Raw genomic sequence first — 26,248 nt, 5'->3', positions numbered from 1 at the left:
CCATGTCTTTATGGACCTTACTTTGTGCAGTCATGTTGGAACAGGAAGGGGCCATCCCCAAACTGTTCCCACAAAGTTGGGAGCATGAAATTGTCCAAAATGCCTTGGTATGCTGATGCCTTAAGAGTTCCCTTCACTAGAACTGAGGGGCCAAGCCCAAGCCCTGAAAAGCAACCCCACACCATAATCCCCCCTCCACCAAATGATTTTGACCAGTGCACAGAGCAAGGTCCATAAAGACATGGATGAGCGAGTTTACGGTGGAGGAACCTGACTGGCCTGCACAGAGTTCTGACTTCAACCTGATAAAACACCTTTAGGATGAATTAGAGTGGACACTGCAAGCCAGGCCTTCTCGCCCACATCAGTGCCTGACCTCACAAATGCGCATCTAAAAAAATAATCAAAAATAATCAAACATTCCCATAGACACACTCCTAAACCTTGTGGACAGCCTTCTCAGAAGAGTTGAAGCTGTTATAGCTGCAAAGGGCGGGCCAACTCAATATTGAACCCTACGGACTAAGACTGGGATGCCATTAAAGTTCATGTGTGTGTAAAGGCAGGCATTCTCCTCAATATTTTTGAATATGTTCGTGGGAATTAGTCCCCATTCAGCCAAATGAACATTTGTAAGGTCAGGCACTGATGGTGGATGAGAAGACCTGGCTCATAATCAGCATTCAAATGTATCCTAAATGTGTTCAATAGGGTTGAGGTCAGGGCATTGTGTAGGCCACTTAAGTTTCTCTACACCGGACTCATCAACCCATGGAGCTGGCTTTGTGCACAGGGGTACAGTCATGGAACATAAAAGGGCCCTCCCCAAACTGTTACCATAAGGTTGGAAGTACACAATTGTCTAAAACGTCTTTGGATGATGTAGCATTATTACTACTCTTCACTAGAAAAACCTAACCTCAAATCATTTGGTGGGTTGTTCACATATTTTTGCCTGTATAGAATGGGTATAATAGCCAGTTGGCTGCAGGTGATGGCTTTCTTGGTTGGGCAGAGTTTACAGATATACAAAAATAAGGGTTCATATCAAGTGGCCTGTGGATACCTTATGAGCTAGGGTGGTAGAGTAGTAGAAGTCATGGTCACATGCCCATAAGCAGTTGTGCCCACCATACTTGTACCCTTGACAGTAAGATATGTAATGACCGAAGGTCCTTTAAAAAAAAATGTTCATGCATCATGGCATTATGTCCATCCACTCAGTAGAGCTATCACAGGCACAAGAGCAGTGGTGCCCACCATACTTGCACACCATAATTGATCGTGAGATATATAATGACCTGAGGTCCTTTAAAAAAATGTCCATGCATCATGATATTATGGAGTTGATTTACTAAAACTGGAAAGTGCAAAATCTGGTGCAGCTCTGCATAGAAATCAGCTTCCCAGCTTCCATTTTTTTGTCAAAGCTTAATTGATCAAGCTAAAGTTAGAAGCTGATTTGGCTACCATACACAGCTACATCAGATTGTACTTCCCTGGTGTAGTAAACAAGCCCTATGTTCATCAACTATTACAGGCCCAAAAAGCAATTGTGCCCACCATACTTGCACCCTTGACAATGAGATATGTAATGATCTGACGTCCTTTAAAAAATATCTATGCATCATGACATTATGTTCATCAACTCAGCAGAACTATCCTTTTAAACTTAGCTATGCATATGATTGACCATAAAACAGATCATTGAAATTTGGCACGCATAGGTCCACATGGTGTTTAAGTCATAGACAATTTTTCACAAGACCACAACCTGCGTAAGAATGACTTTACAGTCACGCCTGACCTTGCAGGCTGAAAATCCATACCGCCGGTCAGGAGATCTGTACAGTAATATGTGTAACCTGTTTCCACAGCAAGTCCATTCTGCAGCTTATTTAAGTTACACATCACGCGCCCCCTATTTTTGGCAGATTTTAAGCTTGGTCATGTTAGGCATGAGCACTGACCCCCCTACAACTACCTTCACTTTTCAAAGACAAACTTTGAAAGTCAATGAATTGGCAGGTTGCTGTCATCTCGGGAGTTAAAGTCACTTATGAGTCACTAGAATACCATGTTCCCTGACATTACAGGTCACATGTTATAACAGGTTGTAAGGATGCAGGCAAAAGCAGATCTAATCTGATCCTGTTAATACAACAACACTGAGAGTGTACTACAGGTTACAAACACAAGTATCCTCTCCAACACACCCAGAGCAATTATCTGTTAGGTATGTGTATTATAAGGGAAAGTACCATTGATTTACTCTTGTAGAAAGTTCTATTCACACACCCCTGGAATCTGGATTTGTATACTAAAGGTAATTATTAAAGTTATTCCATTGATGGGGCTAATTCTCTCCCAGTTGTTTTTACAGAAAAGGTCCAGCAATGGGGTCATTGAGAAGGCCTTCATCACAAAGTTGGGTTCCAGGCATGTTTTTTACTGTTCTTTTTTGGATAAAGGTTGGAGGCGTTAAGCTGGCCATAGATTAATATTTTTTTCCCATTCAACCAGCAGGTTGAACAAAACAAAAAAACCTGACCCGATTCCCCCATCCCCCATTGAGGTGGATGAGATAATCCTCCTCACTGTGTCATTGTATTCTGACAGCAGGGAGAATTACCCACCATCAAAATACACAGATTGGCAATGCAATTGATAACCTGCAGCGCTGATTGAGCAGCTAAAATCCAACAGGGTGGGTGAACAGTAGATCAACCTCTGTTCAACCACAGTGGCCATACATGGATCAAAATGTGTCAGTTCCTGCTGAACAAACACAATTTTGATTCATCTATGACCAGCTTTAGAACCACTATTCAAGATTTAACCTCATTTCCTGTTTTGTCAATAAGATAGAACATGAAAGGAAACCATCTTGGTTTTGTTGCTGTTTGGGTGGTATGCAGGACAGGAACAGAGGGGGTAGCATTAACAACCATTGGGGGAGAAGGTCAGTGCACCATGCACATGAAAAAAGGTGCACGGAAGTTCCATTTGAGTCCAAACCAAGGGGTCCTCTTTTTCAAGTTGACAAAACAGATCAGGTAACCCCATATCTCCAAAATGTTAGTTTGGTTATAGATGGGACTTTAGTAAATAATCTTTCATGCACATGGTGTTGTGGCTTGCTCTTGCAATACATTTTTGACAGTGGCCCTGATTGCCTAGCAGCCCCTATACCGTAGTAATTTCACGACAGTGTGGAATTTATTGTTGATTCTAAGCAATTAGAACCAGACAGAGGTCCACAACTTTCTAAAAGTCTATCAATATTCTCTCAGGGACTTCCCTCGTAAGATCTCTTTTCTTACATTCTTCTTTATACTTGCCATGCTGGTTAGTAGGGGTCCAGCAATCAAAATCACAGGTACACAATAAAGAACTTTTGAACGTTTTCATGAATGTGCATGCATATTATTGATTATGCATTCACTAAACATTGGCAAAAGGATTTTTAAAAATGATACTGACCTCCAACCACAGCCAGGCCAAGTACAAGCAAAGGGCTTTTCCCCAGTATGTCTCCGTAGGTGAGCTTTGAGATGGCTGCTCTTGGTATACATTTTGGTACATCCAGGAAAGGAACATTTGTGCATTTTTATCAGTTCAGCAGCTGGGTTTTTTGGGAATTTCTGACCCGACATGTGCCCAGATTGTCCCTGAGCTCCACCTCCAGGGCCCATGGGTTTAGCAGCAATGGGTACTGGGGCGATACGAACAAATTTAGAGGACAAGTTTGATGACTGGACCAGCTGTGGGACCAGTGCAAATGTCTGGCCTTGGATGTTGACCAGAAGTTGGGCCACTTTAATATTCTCTGGAAACTGTGTTGGTGAGGCTTGGCTGGTGTTTGACTCTTGTTTGATCTCTATAGGCTGGATCTGAAGTATAACTGGTATCCCTCCTTCCACAGCGAGGGTGCCTGAGCATTTACTGCTAGACTCTTCTTGTGAAAAGCTTTTGGACTCCTCATTTGTATCCTCTCTCATATTATTGGCGACCACCATAGAGGTCTGTTTGAGCTGCTCAGAAAACAAATGACCACAGTTCCTCAGCTCTCTAACTTCATGTTGAGTTTCGGCCTTGAAGTCTGTGCTCATTTTTTCCTCCAGAAACTCCTGGATTTCATCCAAGGTGGGATGAAACAATGGCGTCTCCTCTAAGTCCACCCCAAACTCCGGAACTCTGAAGAACTCCTCTTTGACCATTGTCTGTTGATTTCTTTTGTCCCACCAAGACAATGAGGTGTTGCTCAAAGAAGTTTGGGACAGAAGGTAGTCTAGAATGCTATCCTGGCTTTCGGCGCTACATGTGCTGCCATAACTGGAGCTTAGGACTTGAGAGTCTGGACTGGAACAGGATCGAAAGCTGGAAGAGTCACTATCATCCTCTGAAGTGGGGGAAGGCAACATCTGGTAGACCCTTCCACCCATTAACATGTCGGTGGTGAAACCAACAGCAGATGGATTGGTTGAAAAGCGCTCATCTCTAAGAAGCAAATGATCCACCATTCCTAGAGGAGCTTCTGAGAAGGTCCCAGCGGCATAAGCAAAGTGGCAAAAGTGGGTGGGGACTCTGAAAAAGAAAAAAGCATATATGTCAAATAGGGTGATAACAAATGATGCTAATCCAGTCAATGTTATATGCTCTTCAGCAGTAAACCAATTAATATGAGCCCTACCCAAGTAAATATTGTAGCTTATTAGTCCTTAGATGTAGTGTTTGATTTTTTTTCTTCTTAATATTAACCTGGTGATCCTGTTAGTAACACACTTCCTGTCCCAGGGCGACAATGCACCCTCACTCTACTGTAATGTATCTATGGAACAGCAGCATTATCACCATAGGACAAGATGAATGTTAAAACTACAGAATACCTCCCACTCTACTCGTCTCTATAACAGAGGCGAGGTGTTCTGTAGTCCACAGAAAACCCAAGGCAGGGCTGATAACTACTGCTTGAATTTCCGAATTTCCAAATCTACGAATTTATGAATTTTCAAATATTTGAATTTAGGAATATTTGGAAAAATTTTTTGAATATTTGGAAAAATTTTAATTTGTTCATTTTGATATTTCCGAATTAACAAATTTGTTGAAATTAGTTAAAAAACAAATTCAGAACAAAACTAATTGCACGTGTCTACCAGCTCCTTACTTCCCATCTGGTAAAGCATTATATGCCGGACAGGAAGTGAGTAAATCCCATAAATGGAGTCCCGTATAAAAACCCAACAGGAATTCTGACCCTTCCCTACTCAACCAAAAAACAAAGGAAAAAAGTTTTGGCTGGACACCTTTTTTTTTTTTTTTTTTTTGTATTTAGTAAAAGTCACACTGAGAGTGAATTTCATACTGGAACATTATTCCGGCCACTCACAGAACCAACAAAAACATTTCTTTATATGACGGGGGGACCTGCTGCATGTCAAAGCTCTCACTTCTTGGAGCCAGGTTCCCTTTAAATAAACTCTAGAAGTCATCGCTGCTTACAGCAGCCAGGAGAACTCTGAGTACATTCTGTATCGCTATTCCCTTTGGCCCCAAAAAGCGGTAAATGAAAGGAGGAATGTCTTGTTAATGAGACGGCTTGATGCAGGGACATACGGACCAAGCTGGAACTGGCTATCAGCTCCGAGCACGGGGCGAGATTGCTGGCTCCACTGGGGCGCGCAGATAAAGGGCCCTTTCTGAGGAAAATTGTGAGCATTACAAGAGTACCAGTCATACCCCCCCCCCCATCATATGAGGGCCGTGACTGTGCATGTATGAAAACCCCAGTCATGTTGCCTCCAGCACAGGCCCCAATTCTTCATGCTAACACCGCTGATCCTGAACATGAATAGTCAATGGAGAGTTATAGACGGCCTTAACCCCCCCCCCCCCCCCCCACTCCGTTTCCAGGGTCAGCCTCTGCTGAGTTCAAGTTAAAGAAGAACGCGGCAAAACATTGTTTTCACCTCAACGAGTCAAATGGTAAAACAAAATAAAAAATCGTAAGAATTTGCAAAATTTGCAAAATTTGCAAAATTTAAAATCTGAGTGCGGCTATTGATCATCTTATCGTAGCCGGATGGGCATTTTCAATGAGGGTTCTGATTGGTTGCTTTGCAGCAGCACATACTGTATTTATTTCATATAACCGATATTGATCAAATAGAGTAAAAGAATTCCAGTGGAATATTTCACTTTTATGTCTCATATCTTTGTGATTTTTATATGTCCAAGTTATCTATGTTTTATATATATGCTGTTTATGTTAGCTTTCTTTTTACACATAATACTTGCCTTATGCCCTGTACACACGGTCGGACATTCCGACCACAAAATCTGTCAGATTTTTTCCAACGGATTTTGGTCGAAACTTGTGTTGCATACACACAGTCGGACAAAGTTGTCAGAAAATCCGATCGTTCGGAACGAAGTGACGTAAAAAATGTATGACGGGACTACGTAGAGGCTAGTAGCTAATAGCTTTGGTCTCATCATTTAATCTGAGCATGCGTGGCACATTGTCCGTTGGAATTCTTTACAAACGATCGGAAAAAGTCAGATAGTATTTTGCTGTCGGAAAATTTTAGATCCTGCTCTCAAACTTTTTCTATTGGGATTTCCGACGGAGCCCACACACGATCGGATTTTCCGAAAACATAATCCGATCGGACCTTTTCCATCGGAATTTCCGACCGTGTGTACAGGGCATTAAGCTTCTGAAGAAGCGCTCAGTGCGCAACATGTAGAGCGAGCCAAGTTTTACTACGCTACAACTTTACAAGACATCAAGCACACTGCGACAACCTTACTGTATAGAATGAGTTCTATTTTATGCAATGCGATAGTCTGATGTTATAGTGGTGATTACTATCGTCAATATGCACAAAAAGTTTGGAGGTAAGGGACTTTTGCGGCACCAAATATTGAAAATGAAAAACAAAGATTAATTAGAAAAAATGTACTAAAATAAATACAAGTTTATTTCACATATACTTCACAAAATATAAAGAAGTCAAACATTTAATACAATTCCCTATGGTCAATAATTGACACCTAGTCCATAAGTACAGGTGACATTCTCTTTAAAGACCAATAGAGGTTCCATCCCAGTACGTTCAACATGTTTCGCCTTGATCGGCTTCTTCAGGAACAAGGGACTCTACTTGAACGGCATTTCATTTGGACCGGATTTACCATTAGACACAGTAGGCACATGCCTATAGGCCAGGGGTTCTCAACTTATTGAGACCACGGCCCAGTAATGTCTTCCAAAGCATTCTGTGGCCAAAAAGCTATAAAACAAATATTTATACAGTACTGTTGTCAGATACTGTGAGACACTGTTGGAAGTTGAGGCCACTGTGAAGAGCTGGAGGAACTGGGGAGGCACTGTGGGGGCTAAGGGCTTTCAGGGGGCACTGTAGGAGGTTAGGTAGCACTGAAAGAGGTTAGGGGATTTGAAGCTGTGTGGAGGATCGGGAGCAATGAGGCTGCGGCCCAGCGGAGGTCCCTTGAGAACCACTGCTATACACTGCAAAGAAGTCGATTTCTCTGTAATGGGCGAATAGCTCTTTAAATAGTTTAATAAATATAACCTATAGTGTACAAGGTCCTTTAGCACCCAATGTGAAAAGGCCAGAATGCATACCCCTAGCATAAGTTGCAGGTCCTGTCCTTTTTGTGCCCTCCCGTTAAAGCGCCCAAGGCAGCTGCCTCTTCTGCCTATCCCTTGGCCCGGCCCCTGGTGTTATTAACTGGCTTACTAATAACCGAATATGATTTTCACAGCTGTCCCCAACCGATATTGGGATGCGGTAACAGCTGCACCTGTTTCTTTTCTAAAAAGCTACAAAAAATTTTCCGCTCTGGAAACTGGACAAACAAGAACTAATCAGCTGAGCCACCGATCCCCCCCCCCCCCCCCCCCCCCCCGCCAATGCCATGTGTGCTCGTTCCTGAGCTGGAAAGATTGTTCAAATGTTATCAGTGACTTTGAAGTGTTACTTATTAATCAGAGGCATGACCCTACCAGCATGCCGTGATCCCAGCTCAGCCAATCGGGATCCCTTGTTCTTTGTGACGGACGGTATTTTATTCCTCCCGTTAGGATACTTTCTTCTCCTTAGAAAAGCTGAGAAGTGCCAGTCACTCTACATTAGCAATATGGCGTTATTATTGAGCTTTGGGGGGAGTAATAGAGTTCTATCAGAGCTGCCGTAATCTCAGTACAGCAAATCCATCATTTTTTTTTTAAATGTAAAACTAAAAAATTTGCAAACACTTCAGGCTGTATAGCTTTATTAAACCCTAAGCTCACCACGTTACATTCCGATTTTATAGTCTCCTTTAGCTCTAGCAACAATTATGACTAAAGCAAGGGCCTGCATGAATGGATACAAATTAAGGTGAGTCCTTACACATACATAGATGACAGAAGGTCCCATGGAGATTGTACAATCAGGTTGTATAGTGTATGATCAGCTGTGCACTCAGGTTACTGTATCAGAGCCCTTACTTGCAATGCGGCTCTTTGCAATAGCTTTTCACCAAAGCCCGAAAATACCTTCCCTGTGCATTATGGGTAATAAACTTCACCTGCAGAAGTGCTAATATTATCAGCTGATACACTTGACAAGTGTCCCTTGTCAAGTGTATATATTCCTGCAGATATGAGGCTTGAACTTGTCGGATCGGAGATAAAAAAAACAGGAGTTGCAGACACCCAGCTGTGGAAAGGCGATGTTCCCTTTAAATTGTCTCAAATGTCTTTTGACTCTAGACTCTGGAGGCAATTAACATTTTTGTGTTTGGCAGGATCCATAACGGGAGGCCAAAATTACTTTCATCTGAAATTCTGTAATTCCTCCAGTTGGGGAACACACAGAAAGCAGCTGCGATACGCAAATCCATCATGGTAAAGGGTAATGTATTGGAAATACAGAGAACCATTTTAAGCAGGGGTCTCAAACTGGCGACCCTCCAGCTATTGCGAAGCTACAAGTCCCATCATGTCTCTGCCTGTAAGAGTCATGCTTGTAACTGTCAGCCTTGCAATGCCTCATGGGACTTGTAGTTTCACAACCGCTGGAGGGCCACCAGTTTGGGACCCCTGATATAAAGAGTAGCTTTTGCATGGTCATATGACACATGCCCCCAGCCTTACTGCATGCCTATAAAGCCATTTTGTTTTTAGACTGCGATGGGTGTGGAAGCATCAAGTAAATCAAAACCATGCACAAGATGTGTCACTGGTCCCTTCCTGAAGAGGAACGACTCTTCCCTTACCTCTAGAGTTGCAAGGCTCCTGACAAGGAGGCACACTGGTCCTTAGCACAAAGGCTTCGTGGACCCCTCTCCATATGGCTAGCTGAAGCCAACCACCAAGTAGCAGATGAGGGCTCTCTCAAAGCAAGGCTAGCACTCTCCCCCTTCCTTCCCAAGACAGCGAAGGAAAGAACCCCATGGCCACACATGATCCCCCTAGATTTCTGAGCAGATCTTTTTTCTCCTTTTCTTCTTTGGGCACACGGTGCCCAAAAAACGAACACCAAGTGAACCAAAAAAAGTGCATGTGATACACACACAAAAAAATGAACAGGGTGTGTCGCTGGTCCCCTACCAAAGAAGGATTTCCCTGACTCTCCATGGCAAAAGGTTCCTGACAGGGGCAAGGACACTCTGGTTCAACTTGCCTAAAATCCTGATGGACCCCTCTCCTCATTACCATCAGTCAAAGCCAACCACAGAGTACTAGGTGAAGGCTCTACCAAAGCGAGGCCCCCAAGACTGGGGAGGAACGAATCTAATGGCCACACATCTTCCCCCAAGACTTCAGGGTAGGAGGGTAAGATTCTTACCCTCTAACCAATGGAGTGAAAAAAAAAACACAAAAAAAGTGATAAACACATGGGAAAAATAAATAAGCTGCCAATGTGTGTGTTAATGGCTAGGCCTTGTAGCCTGGTAAACAAAATTGACCTTGTCTTGGCAAAAAGGCCTGAAGCCAATAAAAAATTTTTTTCGTTCAACCAAGCGGGATGGACAAAAAAAAAAAAACGAAGAGCTCGGGATGAGATCCAGTACTAGCAATCCGATGTTAGTACAGCGATCTTCCCCGCTGAGCTATTGTGTCCTAACAGAGGGATGGCCCCCCAGCCAGAACACACCGGTGAGCGCTCTCAGCCATTGGCCGAGAGTGCTGATCAACAGACGTTTTTCGGTCATGACCCTTCCACAGAAGCCAGATGCTCTGAGAGCTTCTGTCAGACCAGCTCCGGTACACACGGATCGAATGGCGGCCGGTTTCTATTGAACCAGCTGATACCGCCCGATATTCGGTCCATGTGTATGACCCTTAACTCATGAGGTGATGTGCAGAAAAGAAAAGACTAGTGGTGTTGTGGACTAATGCAGTTTCACACAGTGGGGTCCCAAACCCATAGTGTCACCCCCAGATCGCCACTCCCAGGTCAAATAACCCAATAATACCATTTTGCAAACCAAAGTTATTCCATTAGGATTTAGCAAGAGTTGGAGAGCTAACACTCTTTAGCAAAATGGCTGTTTGTTCCCTTTCTGGTCTACAGTCTAGCTGTTGCTTAACACCAAGTCTTTACAGGATGGGCTTCATATTGATACAGTTTGATCTATGCCTTCAGAAAAAATGGGTCTACTAAGGAAATTTTGCTATTACAATATTGATGATTTATACAGGAATTGCAATGGGCACAACATTGAGCTTATCTCTACAAGGCAGGCACACTGTTTGTACAGTAATCTATGTGGATTTGAACCGGAAAGGGGCACCAAATACATGTGATGAGAGTCTAAGTATGTATTTTATACATATATAGGTACTCTTTCTGGTTCACATACACATTGATTGCCCAACCCCAGTGAACCGGTGACTGGGAAGAGCCCTACTTGGAGGAGAGCTACCACACCAAAGCTCTTTTAGACCCAACTAAACACTTTACGTTAACTACAAAAGAACTTGTGTTTAGTGCCTTGCATCTACCCTCAGTTGGAACACTATTTGGGCAGACTGTGCAGTTGCACAGCAGCCCTTTGAGATTTAGGAACCCAATTACACAAGGTAGGGCAGAGAAATTGCTGGGACCCCCTCATGTTGTCCTATTAGATTTGGAACTGCTCACGTCTAGGGTAGGTGGGAACTGGGAATCGTTCATCATGATGGCCAAACATCACCAAGTTTGTAAAAGATCCACATCTGCAAAGCCATCAGGAAGATCAGAAAGTTACTAAACATTGACATGAATTTGTAATTAGACAAAGGGTCTTGAGTCAAAGAAGAATATCAAGCATGGAAAGTTGTGTTAGCTACAATCATTGCTTGACCTGCAGAGTTCCAATGGAGGATACCTATTTTTGCAAGATCAGATAGAAGTGGTTTCAGAACCAAGTGACAAGCTATGTCTATGAAGGTTCTCATTTTTCCAGGTAATGGTAGAGCTAGTGCTACTTATGCCGCGTACACACTATCAGACTACCCGGCGGACTTAGTCCGGCAGACAACCCGCCGGACTTTGCAGCGAAGGTCCACTGGACTTTTGGGAAGAAAAAGTCAGCCGGAGCCCACACGCGGGCGGATTTGTCTGGCGGACTCTGCTCTGCCAGATAATCCGATCGTGTGTACGTGGCATTAGTCATATTCAACTGGACTTGTTAAAGACATTGTGTGGCTTGGAGAAGCTACAAAATGTTTTTAGCTTTACAGAACAAGTCCAGTTGAATGTGACTTGCTACTACCAGGTAAGTGACCAGCTATGTCTATGAAGGTTCTCATTTGTCCAGGTTATGGTGCAGCTAGTAGTAGTTGTTCACATTCAACTGGACTTGTTCTGTAATGTTGAAGATATTGAGCGGCTTGGAGAAGTTACAAAATTCCTCCACCCTCTGGAAAAGTGTCTAGTTTACCATGATAAAACTACTACTAGATAAGTGACCAGCTATGTCTATTAAGTTTCTTATTTGTCCAGGTCATGGTAGAGCTAATAGTTGTTGGCCACATTCAACTGGACTTGTTCTGTAATGTTGAAGACATTGTGTGGCTTGGAGAAGTTACAAAATGTTGTCAACCTTATGGAACAGTGTCCACTTGAACATGAATAATTACTACTAGATAAGTGACCAGCTATGTCTATGAAGGTTCTCTGTTATCCAGCTCATGGTGGAGCTAGTAGTAGTCACATTCAATTGGACTTTTTATGTAATGTCGATGAGATTTTTAGGCTCGATGAAGCTATGCAATACCTTCATCATTACAGAACAAGTCTAGTTGAACGTGACTAACTACTACTAGATAAGTGAAGCTACCATAAGAAAAGCGAGCTACCATTGTACAACCTTGCCTGTAGCTCACTTTGCTAAGGGTTAACCACAACAAGGGTAACTAAGACACAGGAACACTACTCATGCCCCAGGCTTTTGCATTCCACAACTGCTATTCTGGAATTCTTCATCTAATCCTTCTTACAAAGCTTCTGCCCTTGAAAATGAATCTGCCACAAGCTGCAGTCCATCCCCGACCCATGTTCACGTAGTGGTCCTGTTAAAATAAAAGTCGTACAATTGAGAGCACGGGCCAAGTTCTGATGTTTGTGAAGATTTTCAGGGGTCCGTTTGAATTTTTGACACATTGCTGGGTGCCTGCACCACGCTGCTACAGATGCTGGTCTGTTAGTGTAAGCGGACATCTGTACAAACGTTGGAACACTGTGCTCACCACAAGCTTCAAGTTCTAAACCATGCAGCAAAGATCTAAACTTCTAAACTAGGATAGTTTGTGTCCTATCCTAACCTGACAGTTGGCAGGCAGCAAAAAAAAAAAAAAAAAAAAAGAAAACCTTTGATCAGGCATTTTTGAAAATCCAAAAACTGTTGTCCGTTTTTTAAAGTAAGATTGAACAAGTAGCTTGGCCTTGGACAAGCTATGCAACATCTTATTTTTATTTATCACAGGCATTTATATAGTACCATTCATTTTCATGGTGCTGTGCATATATTGTACATTGACATCAGTTCCTGTCCTCAACGAGTTTACAATCTAAGATCCTTAACTCCCATGCTTACTAGAGCCAAGAGACAATTACCTACCAGCTAGGGTTGCACCGATACCGGTTTATTGTCGCTGATACCGAGTACCGATACGTTGCATGCGATTTGTGTCATTACAAAATAAATGGGCGCAAATCACACTGCAATCAATCGCATGCTATTTGAACAGGAATCGTGCTATTCCTGTTTGCATCACATGTGATTTTCCCCATGGCTTCTGTGTGTGTGTGTATAGAAAGGGAAGTGCCATCTAGTGGGCAGTTTATTAAAAAAAAAAATTTAACTAACGCTTATTTGGCTGTACTTATCCTGTGGATCACAGGAGTGCAGTTCGTTCTGCACTCCTGTGACCCGTTCTCAGTAGACAGCTGGCCTAAATGGAGTCGGGATTCGCCCACATGCCTGGATCGGCCCCTCAGTGAGCCGCTAAGAGCCTGAGCTGCCCGCTCCTGCCCCCTCCACAGCCAAGCAATCCAGTGAGCAAAGAGGCGGCAGAAAGTTCTCTGCTCAAGGAGCTGTGAGAGCTGAGCGATCGGTGATGTATGATCGCTCGGTTCTCAGTGTTAGAGGCACTGGGGGACAAATGCAGTATTGGACCGATGCTACATCCAGCCAGGTAAGTATGATTCTTTTTCTTCAAAAGAAAAAAAAAATTGCATAAATTTTTTTAAAGAGGAAGTAACCCCTTGCTTAAAAAAAAAAATCTCCGTCCCTTGCAAAGTAAAGGTATAATGTGACACTTACCTGCAAACGAAGCCTGTGCCATCCCCACTGCAGGCCGCATCCATGTTTGCCCCTCTTCCTTCTGGGACTGGCCGGAGCCTCGTGACGTCACGCGAGTGGGAGCAACCTGTTCACGGCACTGATGGTCACGGCACTTGCTGCTGAAGAAAGGGCACGGGTGCGTGTTTCTTCAGAGCGCATACGGCGATGACATCATCAGCGCATGTTTAGGAGATATTTACAGTACCTATAGGTAAGCCTTATTCTAGCCCTACCTATAGGTACAAAGTGTAAAGGGAGGTTTACAACCTCTTTAAATACATACAGTATCTGGTCAAATTGAAAACCTACATAGGTGTCCCCAGTCCCGCTAATTATGATAGCAAATCACAGCTGCTGGAGGTGCTCACACAGCTGGAGCAGAAGTTCCAGGACCCCTGTGGGTATAGGGTGGAAGTGATGTCAGGTTGGAGGCGGACCCCCTCTACCTCTCCTCCAGCCCTATGAGCACCTCCAGCAGCTGTGATTTGCTATCATCGGCAGGACTGGGACACTATGCAGATTTTGCATTTGACAATCTATGTACTTAAAGGGGTTGTAAACCCTTGTGTTTTTTCACCTTAATTCATCCACAGTGGGGATGGTGTGTTCAGGGCGATGTGCAGTGTGCAATAGCTTTCCGCCATACATAGCGTTTTGCTTTTAGGCCAAAAAGTAAAATGTTGATCTCATCTGACCAGAGCACCTTCTTCCACGTTTGTTGTGTCCCCCACATGGCTTCTCACAAACTGCAAACTGCAAACAGGACTTCTTATGGCTTTCTATCACCAATGTCTTTCTTCTTGCCACTCCTCCATAAAGCCCAGATTTGTGGAGAGCACGACTAATAGTTGTCCTGTGGACAGATTCTCCCACCTGAGCTGTGGATCTCTGCAGCTCCTCCAGAGTTACCATGGACCTCTTGGCTGCTTCTCTGATGAATGCTCTCCTTGCCCGGCCTGTCAGTTTAGGTGGACGGCCATGTCTTGGTAGGTTTGCAGTTGTGCCATACTCCGTGAGATGTTCAAAGCTTGGGATATTTTTAGTTCTGCTAATCTCATCCCTCCCCCCTCCTGTGCCACAATCTGCACCCACTTCCGGGCAGACCGCCGCAGACCCCCGCTGACGCCCCCCCCCCCCCCCCCGTTGTGTTCTGGGAAAACACACAGTTCCCAGGACACAGCGGGGAACCAGAAGAGACGTGCAGCGCAACTCGCGCATGCGCAGTAGGGAACCGGGCAGTGAAGCCGCGATGCTTCACTTCCCGATTCCCTGACAGAGGATGGCGGCGGGGGCAGCAGCGAGACGAGCGATCGCTCGTCATCTGCCGCCGACATCGCTGGACCCTGGAACAGGTAAGTGTGATTTTTATTAAAAGTCAGCAGCTGCAATATTAGTAGCTGCTGGCTTTTAATATTTTTTTTTTAGGTGCAGAACCGCTTTAAACTGACCACCCAACTGTTGCTAGGCAGAAGTATGAACCACTCAGCCACCATGCTGCATATTGAGCAGGTGTGCTAACCACTAAGCTACCATATCTTCAACATTACACAGCACGTCAGGTTGAATGCGCTCATCTACTATTAGCTAAATGTCATGCTGGTAAGCTCATCTTTTTTAAAGTCACAGGCATGAAATCTTGCATCACTATGCTGTCATCAAGCAGGTGTGAAAAAGAACCCTTATCTCAAATGTATCCGTCTAGTAACATATGTAACAAAAATAGTTTCTGCTGCAAGAGAAAAGATCTTTGCATCTGCGAATGTTTAAAAAAAAATAATGGACAAAAATCAAAACTTTTGTTGGGATTTAGAAAAGTTTCTCCAATGCTCAGCTGGCCTTAGATGAAAAGCCTTTGATTTGGCCCCAGGGTACATACTCCCTGCCGCTAATCTCGCTGTTATTAAACACATATGAAAACGCACCACAAGTGACTGTGTGTTGATTGCGTGTTGCTGGGGCCTCTGCGACGCATACTTTACTATACCTTTTTATCATTGTTGTGTTGAATTTATACTGGAATCATAAAAAAATGCAAATTATCACTTGTTGAGAGATAAAGCACACGATAAAGTACACTAATAATGCCAGGTGTGAACATCTCAGAAAAGGAACAGAATGCTACAGAAAACTGGAATGACATTGCCGCTACGGCACTTCTACTCGCCGACCCAAGATTGCGCTCATAGGCAGCTTCTCATCTTCTGTTTATGATTATAATATTGCTGTTAAGTTTTAACTTTTCTTTGACAGTTGTTCTACGAAATGTCTGTTAATAGAATACGGCGGCTCCTGCTCCAAGCTGATGATTCTAGGAGTATAACAGAATATCCGATAACCCAGAACAGCCGAGAAACTGAACATTTTTGCCGAATTCCCAAGGTGAAGTGGCGTAGTGGCCTGTAAGGGGTTACGCGGCGGCAGTGTCATGGTTAAGGCAGATTAGCCTTGGTGCTGTTTGTGAATGGCTCATTGTACAGCCTGTTATTGAGTGCTTTAGCTGCTGTACTCCACTTCCCTCTCCCCGGCCTCTAGTACTGCACATGACCGATAATAACCCTCCTTCCCCCTCCCTTCCAACTCATACTGTCAACATTCTCCACAACAGCTCTGCCAACCTGTGGCCTCTCACTGCTGCCACCAAGCCTGCGAGTGCCTGGCACTGCCACAGTTAAATACCCCCTCCCGCATTACACATAGAACAAATGCAGCACAACGTATTGAATTTATTGCTCCAATAGATCTCTTGCCAATATCTGGTTACATAACACATAGCGATATATTATTGATCATTTCTTAACTATTTAGAGGGTTGTAGAAGATACAAAAAATCAGATGTCAGATGTATCCATAAATGTAAAGTGTCAGAAAGAAGCAAAAATATCCATATAGAATTATACTATACATGGTCATTACTATCTATCTATCTATCTATCTATCTATCTATCTATCTATCTATCTATCTATCTATCTATCTATCTATCTATCTATCTATTCTTCAATCAATGAATCAAACTATCTATGTATGTATCTATCTACCAATCAATCTCTCTTTTATCTATCTACCTACCTATCTACCTATCTATCTTCCATCATCTATCAACCAATCTATAGATCATATCTATCATCTGTATTTGTACCCCTCAATCAATGTATCTCTCTATCTATCTTCTATCAATCATTCTATGTGTCTGTCTGTCTATCTATATAGCACATCTGTATTTATATCCTTCAATCAATCTATTTATCTATCTAGCTTAACCCACGCATGTCTATAGTGCACTTTTTGGGATCTATTCACCAATGTTTTCACCTAAGATTCAGACATTTTTCTAATTGAATCCTATTTGCCTAATGTCTAAATCTTGGGTGAAAACATGAACAAACAAAACCTTTAATCTTTGGGGGGGGGGGGGGATAAATCTTGGGTGAAAGTTGCATGAATCTTGGGGGAGAGGTGTGTGAATATTGGGTGAAAGGTGTGTAAATCTTGGGGGAAAGGTGTGTAAATCTTGGGGGAAAGGTGTGTGAATCTTGGGTGAAATTTGTGTAAATCTTGGGATGAAAGTCATGTGAATTTTGGGTGAAAGGTGTGTGAATCTTGGGTGAAATTTGAGTAAATCTTAGGTGAAAGGTGTGTGAACTTTGGGTGAAAGGTGTGTAAACTTTGGGTGAAAGATGTGTAAACTTTGGGTGATAGATGTGCAAATCTTGGGTGAAAGGTGTGTGAACTTTGGGTGAAAGGTGTGTAAACTTTGGGTGAAAGGTGTGTAAATCTTGGGTGAAAGGTGTGTGAATCTTGGGTGAAAGTTGTGTAAACCTTGGGTGAAAGGTGTGTGAATCTTGAGTGAAAGGTGTGTAAACTTTGGGTGAAAGGTGTGTAAATCTTGGGCGAAAGGTGTGTAAATCTTGGGTGAATGGTGTGTGAATCTTGGGTGAAAGGTGTGTAAATCTTGGGCAGAAACATTGATAAATATTCCCCAATGATAGCACATACATAAAAAATATATATATATATATATATTGATGAATCTAAACTCAAACCTTGCAAAAAAAAAAAAAAATGTTGCTAAATTATTTTAGAAGAGTGGTATATATTTAAGCATAAGTGTGTAAATATTTTATTATATATACAGGAGGTGTACATGGTTAGATAGATAGATACATACATACATACATAGATTGATTGATTGATTGATTGAAGGATAGAAATACAGATGATAGGTAGATAGATAGATAGAAAGATAGATACATAGATTTATAAAATAAATATAGATATGTATATATTTACATAGAGATCTATCAATCTATTTATCTATCTATCTATAAATCATCTGTATTTCTATCCCTCAATCAATGTATTTATTTATTTATGTTTGTTTGTTTGTTTGTAAGTAGGGTATGTATGACTGTATGTATCTATCATCTGTATTTCTATCCCTCAATTAATTAATGTATTTATGTATTTATTTATTATGTTTGTATGTATACAGAGTATGTTTGAATCTATCTATTGATTTATATATCTATTGATCTATCATCTGTATTTGTATCCCTCAATCAATTCATGTATTTTTTATATATTTTTTTATATTTGTTTGTATGTATTTGTCTGTCTGTCTGTCTTTCTCTATCTGTCATGGGACAGGCTGTGGCATTGTATATTCCTCTATATCATATATACATCTGAAATTCCACACTGTCACAAAGTATGTCGCCCTATAGAAGGGAATGCCGCCCCTGTCATCCTATAGGCTGAGTGTATAGTAAACAACCTCTCTCTGGACTTTTAAAGAACTAAACAAGTGAAAACAAAACGAATAAAAATAAAAAACACAAATATTGACAATCTATGGCAATCTATGGCAAACCGATCTGCAGCATGCTGTGCTAGTTTGTAGATGCAATCAATAAATACATAAGGACATTTTGTATCCAGGATTACCAGGTTTGGCAAAAAACTATCCTCTGCAGAAAAGACAGATCTACAAGTTACAGAATTGCTACTCTGTGATAGGCAGAGAGAATTTTTTATTTTTTTTATATTGCATGCAAGGGACACAAATGAAAAGGTCCCCCTTCCCCTCCATGTAAGCAGCAGAAGGTCACCATATGCTAGGGAGAGAAGTGCAGAGGCAGCCCAGAATATCCTGCAATCCTGCTCCTTACCTGCCAGTCCAGCAACACAGCAGATCCCAGAGAATTGCCCACAGATTTGAACTTGACCCTTTACTTGTCCTTGGTGGGCAGTGACAGGCGCAGGGACAGCAGCACCACTCACCCTCACTGTGTGCCTGCAGATCAGGAATACTACTTGGGATCATCACATGACTGTGTATGGATCAGGGAAGGCTTGTAGAAGGCTCGACCGCAGCTCGGCGCCTCATTGGCTCCTGGGGCCACTGGGGGAGTGGCTTGGGCTTTTGTCGTCAATGAGAGTTTTGAGCTCCCCCCTCCCCTCCTTTCTTTTTAGCCTTGCTTTGTAGCCAAGAAATGTACAGGAATGTTTCCTTTCTGCATGCCCCAGGCATGTGACGAGGGATCGTCTTCGCCGACGACTTTCTACGCTCCGGCTCGCCGCGTGTCGGAAAAAGAGAGGAGGCAAAAATAAAAAGTGCGCTTCACCTGCATCGCATTGAGGCGCCATTCCCACCTGAGCGTCGCGTTTCTGAGAATTTTTTAAGCGTTTATTAGCTTTGGAGTTTTTGTTTTTTTATTGGCCAATAGAGAAAAATATCATCCGTTTCATCATTTGTTGCTATGTTTTTCAGCTTTTTCATCCACTTTTATTTATTATTTAGTTATTATTTATTTATTTATTTATTTATTGGGGGGGGGGGGGGGGGGGTTGTTAGGCATTTAAGGTTGGGGTCAATCCATTTATTTGTTTATTACTTATTTATTTACTTATTATGATATTGTAGGGCTAGAGATAAATATAAGGGGTTGGGATTAATATTAGGGTTAGGTGTTAGGGTTAGTGATTAATATTAAGGTTTGGGGTTAGTATTATGGATAGGGGTAAGGGATTCATATTAGGGTTAGGTGTTAGGGATTAATATTAGGTGTTAGGGGTTAGGGATTAATATTAGGTGTTAGGGGTTATAAATTAATATTAGGTGTTAGGGATTAATATTAAGGTTAGGGGTTAGGGATTCATATTAGGGTTAGGTGTTAGGGTTAGGGATTAATATTAAGGTTAGGGGTTAGGGATTAATATTAGGGTTAGGTGTTAGGGTTAGGGATTAATATTAGGGTTGGGTGTTAGGGTTAGGGATTTATATGAGGGTTAGGGTTTAATTTTAGGGTTAGGGGTTAGGGTTAGGGATTAATATTATGGTTAGGGGTTAGGGATTCATATTAGGGTTAGGTATTAATATTAAGGTTAGGGGTTAGGGATTCATATTAGGGTTAGGTATTAATATTAAGGTTAGGGGTTAGGGATTCATATTAGGGTTAGGTATTAGGGTTAGGGATTAATATTAGGGTTAGGGATTAATATTAGGGTTAGGTGTTAGGGTTACATATTAATATTAGGGTTAGGGATTAATATTATAGCTAGGGCTAGGGATTAGGTTTAGGGTTAGGTGTTGGGGTTAGTGATTAATATTAAGGTTAGGGGTTAGGGTTAGGGATTGGTGTTAGGGTTAGGGATTAATATTAGTGTTAGGTGTTAGGGTTAGGGATTAATATTAGGGTTTGGGATTAATATTAAGGTTAGGGGTTAGGATTAGGGACTAATATTATGGTTAGGGTTTAATATTAGGTGTTAGGGTTAGGGATTAATATTAGGGTTAGGGATTGATATTATGGTTAAGGGTTAGGGTTATAGATTAATATTAGGGTTAGGGATTCATATTAGGGTTAGGGGTTAGGTATTAGTATTAGGGTTAGGGATTAATATTAAGGTTAGGGTTTAATATTAGGGTTAGGGGGTTAAAGGTTAGGGATTATTATTAGGGTAAAGGGTTGGGGTTAATTTATTTATTTTATTCATTTCTTTTTCATTTATAATGATTATTTATTTTATTTATTTATTACTTGACTATTTCTGGACTGCCCACCTTCAACGTACTGCAGATACAGGGCCAATACATACATACAGGCATAGCGACATGCTGGTACATAGCTGCATGTTTCCGGGTTTAGGGCTCTCGTATGATAATCAACACAGGGTTCTTTATGGAGAGAAAGATCTCTCTGTTTGTTTTTTCTCTCTGCTTTGCAGGGAGAAGAAACAAAGAGATCTTTAGTAAAAAGCAGCACACATTATACATTGTTAGGCACTTTTATTACCCAAGATGTTAACTCCTTTCGAGCCAGTGTCATTAGGACAGTGCATATTATTAGCACTGCCACTGGTGCCTGTGGCAGTTAGTCAGTTCCCAATATGGCAGTCCCATTATAAGTCACTGATCACCACCATTAGTAGTATAAAAAAAATCTAGCATATATACCATAGTTAGAAGATGGGATTAATTTACTAAAGGCAAATAGACTGTACACTCTACAATGTGCGGTTGCATTCTGCAAGTTCAATTTCTCCAGAGTTTAGTAAATAAGGTAAAGCTTCATTTTTCAAAAGAATACCCAATCACGTGCAAGGAAAATAAAAAAAAAAAACATAATTTTTGCTTGCACATGATTGGATGATGGAAGTCAGCACAGCTTCTGCTTATTTACTACGCTCTGGCGCAACTCCACTTTGCCAAGTACACAGTCTATTTGCCTTTACTAAATAAACACCTAGAACTTTCACCCAAACCAGTCAATATACACTTACTGGGGTTTGTTTTTCCAAAGACATCAGAATACATTTTGGCCAACATTTATGGAGAAATTCGATTTTTTTTATTTGAATTGTTTTTTTTTTAACAGAGTAGAAAATACTGTTTCCTGACAGACTTCATGGCAGTCTACGTGTGGGGTTAACCCCGCCTCCTCTCCAGCGCTATAGGACCCCATTCCCATAAATTTGAGCTCACCGGTAGGGACTGCGTTCCTTTTTTGTCCTCCTCTATGGACCTACATCACGTTTGTTCCTGTACGACATCCTGCTGGGATGATTTCTGCTCCTGATACCAGCTATGCAGTGCAACCCAGGGCCCAGCCATGGGCGGGCGAGTGGTTTTCAGGCATAAGATACCCCTATGGTGGAAGGGAGGTTGCCTGTGTATCCCCAGGATGGATGTCTGACAACTTCATCACGGCTGGCAAGGTCTGCGGTCTTTTCATTTACTCCATGGTCGTTGTTTTTGTTGTCTATGTGTCTGGTATTTCCCCCCTTCTCCTCTTAACTGTTTTTGGCCTCTCATGGTGCCTGGAACACTTCTGCGCTCCAGGACGCCACAGTATTTCCGGGTGACGGCCGCTGCGAGCATCTATGCTTGCATGAGGCCTTGGTGACATCAAGGCTTGGTTTACGCATGCGCAGAGCGCCCCGTAGCCGCACATGTTGCCCATTCTCCATGACAAAGACACGAGGTAGGGGGAAGCGGGTGATGTCATCCAGGCGGGAGATTCAAATAGCTGTCAGCCCCTGTCAGGTTGGGACCCTGCAGGCAGTGGGCAGCAGCTTACCCAAGTTCAGTACCACACAGGACAAGGTGAGCCTTAGCAGGAAAAGATTTTACTTCCTCTTAAAGGGGGAAAAAAACAGAGAAAATATGCTTTTTTTCCTTGTCTCCCCAGGTCATTCTAGGGTATCACCCAAGAGTGTGCGTGTTTCCGCTACCTGGATTGTACTTCCGTCCAGGGGTCATGGACATGTCACCGCCTTCATGGGGCCAGCCCTCATGCACAAGGTATGTGCAGATGAGGAGGAGGAACCCAAATTAAATGTCTTAAAGCGGAGGTCCACCCTAAAGTGGACCTTCCGCTCATTGGAATCCTCCCCCCCTCCGGCGCCACAATTGGCACCTTTCAGGGGGGAGGGGGGTGCAGGTACCTGTACAGTATGCCCCTTTCCGCAGAATCTACGCCCCTTTCCGAAAGTCCCCTGCTGCCTGCTGGGAAACACACGGATCCCAGAGACAGCGGGGACCATCCTTATTGCGCAGCGTGACTCGCGCATGCGCAGTAGGGAACCGGGAAATGAAGCCGAAAGGCTCCACTTCCTGATTCCCATACCCAAGATGGCGGCGGCAGAACCCGAGAGACGATCGAGAGATCGGCTTCGGGTGCCGACATCGCGGGCGCGCTGGACAGGTAAGTGTCACTATTTTAAAAGTCAGCAGCTGCAGTATTTGTAGCTGCTGGCTTTTAAAAAAAACAAAACGGCAGACTCCCGCTTTAAATATCTGTTTTTGCATTCAACAACACATGGAGTCTCTTGTTAAGCGTGTGGTGCAACAATCCCTAAAGGAGCGGGGTACATCCCGCACGTGGAGCCAGTCCACCACCCTATCTGGATCCCTGGCTCACGAGGTCCAGGAGGATCCGGCCCATTCCAGCCCTATGATGCCTCCCCTGACTCCTCGCATAGCAAGATGGAGGGAGATGAGTTTGTCTGAGGCTTCGACTACACCTTGGTTTCCCCACTAATTAAGGCGGTCAAAGAGACCCTCAATCTTTTTCACAAAACCCCTAGTGTCCATTCCAAACCTGCTTAAGGAACTAAAGACATATGAAGGTCTATCACAATACCGCATTAACTACCAGAAATCGGAAGCACTTGATGTGATTTGCCATCCTCTCTAAATACACTACTCCGGTCGGAGTTTCCTTTTAAATGGGCTCCCTCTCATATCAAATATTTGGGGATCCTGTTGCCCAGTAAGACAGAGCAGGGCCGTCTTTAATATTGATTGGACCCTGGGCAAAAATTTTCTTGTCCCCCCCCCCCCCCCGCCCCCATGCAATTTCCCTCTCCACCTGCTCTGAGACATACAATAAATAGCAGCTAGACTTAAAATCAGTTTACTGTATCAGATCAGGCAGCGATTGCTATTGGTTGCCAGTAGTTACAGCATTTCATTACTGCTTACTGACTGGTTGCTAGGGGTTACAGCACACATTACGGCTCACTGATTAGTTGCTAGAGGCTACAGCACATCATCTCCTCGCAGCAGGGGAGCATGATATACATATAAATGCCGCCTTTATTTACGCAGGTATTTACTTAGTATTGTCACCGCTATTTACATATGAATGCTGGTTATTTACATGTAAACACCGGGTTTGCAGGTGAGTCATCTGCACACAACAATAGGGCAGAGCTGGGCAACATTAGTACCAGCACTTCACACCGAGATACCGGGACACAGCACAGGACTAAAACTTCAAGGGACGAGGGAATTTAAACCTGGATAGTTGGCAAGTATGAGGCAGCTGTTATGGGCCCCACAACAAAGCCAGGGCCCAGGGCAGCTGCCCCTTTTGCCCTGCTTTAAAGAAGGCCCTGAGACAGAGGATATCTTTCCTCTCAACTTCCCCCCTCTGACAGCGATAAAAAAAGATCTGAAGGAATGGCAGCATGGTCCCTTTACCTGGCTCGGACGCTGTAGCATAGTGAAAATGAATATTAAGCCCAGACTCCTCTATCATTTTCAAACTCTCCTAATACAAATTCCTATTGCGTTTTTGAAAGCGGTAAATAGAGTTATAACTCACTTCGTCTGGGCTAGTAAACCCCCACGATTGGCACAAACAATACTCCGACTCCCAAAATCGAGTGGTGGCGTCGCCCTTCCTGACGCCATTCTCTACCACACAGCCTGTCATCTAACCCGCATACTGGACTGGAGCAGACACAAAACCTTGAAGCAATGGGTACAAATAGAAAACTTTGTAGCAGGGATCCATTTGAACCAACTGCCCTGGTGTCAACAACCTTTGCCAAAACAGATACTGTCTCACCCCATGGTTGGGGTGACAATCCGGACGACCTGGAAAGTTTTCTGGGAACTGTCCATCGCTCCACTTCCTTCCCCACTCACCCTAGTAGTGGGCAATCTGGCTTTTACTCCGGGACTTAAAGATCCCAGATTCCAAGATCTGAAACAAATTGAGAGATCACAGGCTAGACACTATCTCATTAACGGACAATGGAAAAATTAGACAGCAAATCATAGCCGACCCGGCCTTGCAAGCCCTCTCCTTCTGGCAAAAGATCCAATCGTCTCACTACATTAGTTCATTACCCCCACCAGACACATTCGGTAGGCAACTAACTCCCTTTGCCTGGATCAGTCATCACCGAGGCATGCAATCTCTCTAACATACCAGTTTCTGGTATCTCCACAGCCGGACGCTAGACCTCCCTACATTGACACTTGGGAGCGCGACCTGGGACTAAAATTCACAGTTAAACAGATTGAGCGGATCATTTTTTTCTCGCACAAAACCTTCATATGTGCAAGACACCAAGAAACGGGATACAAATTGTTCTCCCGGTGGTATTACACGCCAGTAAGGATCCACAAGATGTTCCCCCAGAGCACAGACCTGTGTTGGAGATGTGGGGAAGAGGTGGGGACCCTCCTGCGTGTTTTTTGGTCATGCAGGTTGCTACGACCCTTCTGGACTGAGGTCCACCGCATCCTCCAAAAGTTCACGGATCGGGTATTGCCGGAGTCCCCTGAGTTCTTCCTTTTGCAGCACCACGAGATCCCGATCAAGAGCTACAGGAAATCTATACTGCCATTCGTGCTCATGGCAGCAAAAGGCTGCATCCCACTGTATTGGAAACAGACCCACCCTCCGACAGTGGCTGCATGGCTTAAAAGAGTAGCAGACATACATGCAATGGAGGACTTGGTGGCCACGGAAAAAGGCTTAAATGAGAAATTCTCCAAAATGTTTTATTTTTGGCACAAGTTTATATATTCCGAGGAATATGGACAGCTAGTGAACTGATCCCCTTAAAGTGGTTGTAAACCCTTACAAACCACTTTGACCTACAGGTAAGCCTAGATTAAGGCTTACCTGTAGGTCCAAGAAATATCTCCTAAACCTATACAGTTTAGGAGATATTTACTAAAATACAGTTACAGTTGTCTACAGCGCATTTGCCATAGACAGCTGCACGCAGGCACACTTTCGCCGTCAGCAGCATGCCGCTGCTAACGGCGATATGCCGTTAGCGGCAGCTCCCGTGCGCATGCGCGGGAGTGACGTCATCCCTGCTCCGGCGCTGTGAGTGGCCGGAGCAGCGATACCTGGAAGAAGATGGACGCTCCGGACTACAGGGGACAGCGGTGACATCACTGGCTCCTGTGTCAGCTAAGTGAAACATAATGGGGTAGTATGCGATGCATAGTAGCCCATTATGCTTTACCTTTGCAGGGAGACAAAGAGGAAGTAAACCCATCAGGGTTTACTTCCTCTTTAAGGGGTAAAACTGTAAAGACTCACTGGGAGGGGGGGGGGCGGGCGTGACTGGACAGGGGCAAATATCCCTCCC

The 26,248-nt window shown here is 43.3% G+C and overlaps 1 protein-coding gene across 1 annotated transcript in view; it reads right to left on the bottom strand.

Moving 5' to 3' along the window:
• Window positions 1-19,184, bottom strand: part of KLF15 (KLF transcription factor 15) — a 30,438-nt gene extending 11,254 nt beyond the window's left edge. The window contains exons 1-2 of the mRNA XM_077451754.1: window positions 19,015-19,184; window positions 3,484-4,587 (exon numbers count right to left, since the gene is read on the bottom strand). Of these exons, the coding sequence (XP_077307880.1) occupies window positions 3,484-4,587; window positions 19,015-19,169 (1,259 nt within the window). The 5' untranslated portion in view covers window positions 19,170-19,184. The remainder of the gene's footprint in view (window positions 1-3,483; window positions 4,588-19,014) is intronic.
• Between the last annotated feature and the right edge of the window lie 7,064 nt (window positions 19,185-26,248).

Source organism: Lithobates pipiens, unplaced genomic scaffold (assembly GCF_037356315.1).
Source record: "Lithobates pipiens isolate NorthernLeopardFrog02 unplaced genomic scaffold, aLitPip1_a1.2 Scaffold_23, whole genome shotgun sequence".
Taxonomy (NCBI): Eukaryota; Metazoa; Chordata; class Amphibia; order Anura; family Ranidae; genus Lithobates; species Lithobates pipiens.
The sequence above is the reverse complement of the archived record's forward strand: the minus strand, read 5'-3'. Positions and strand labels throughout refer to the sequence as shown.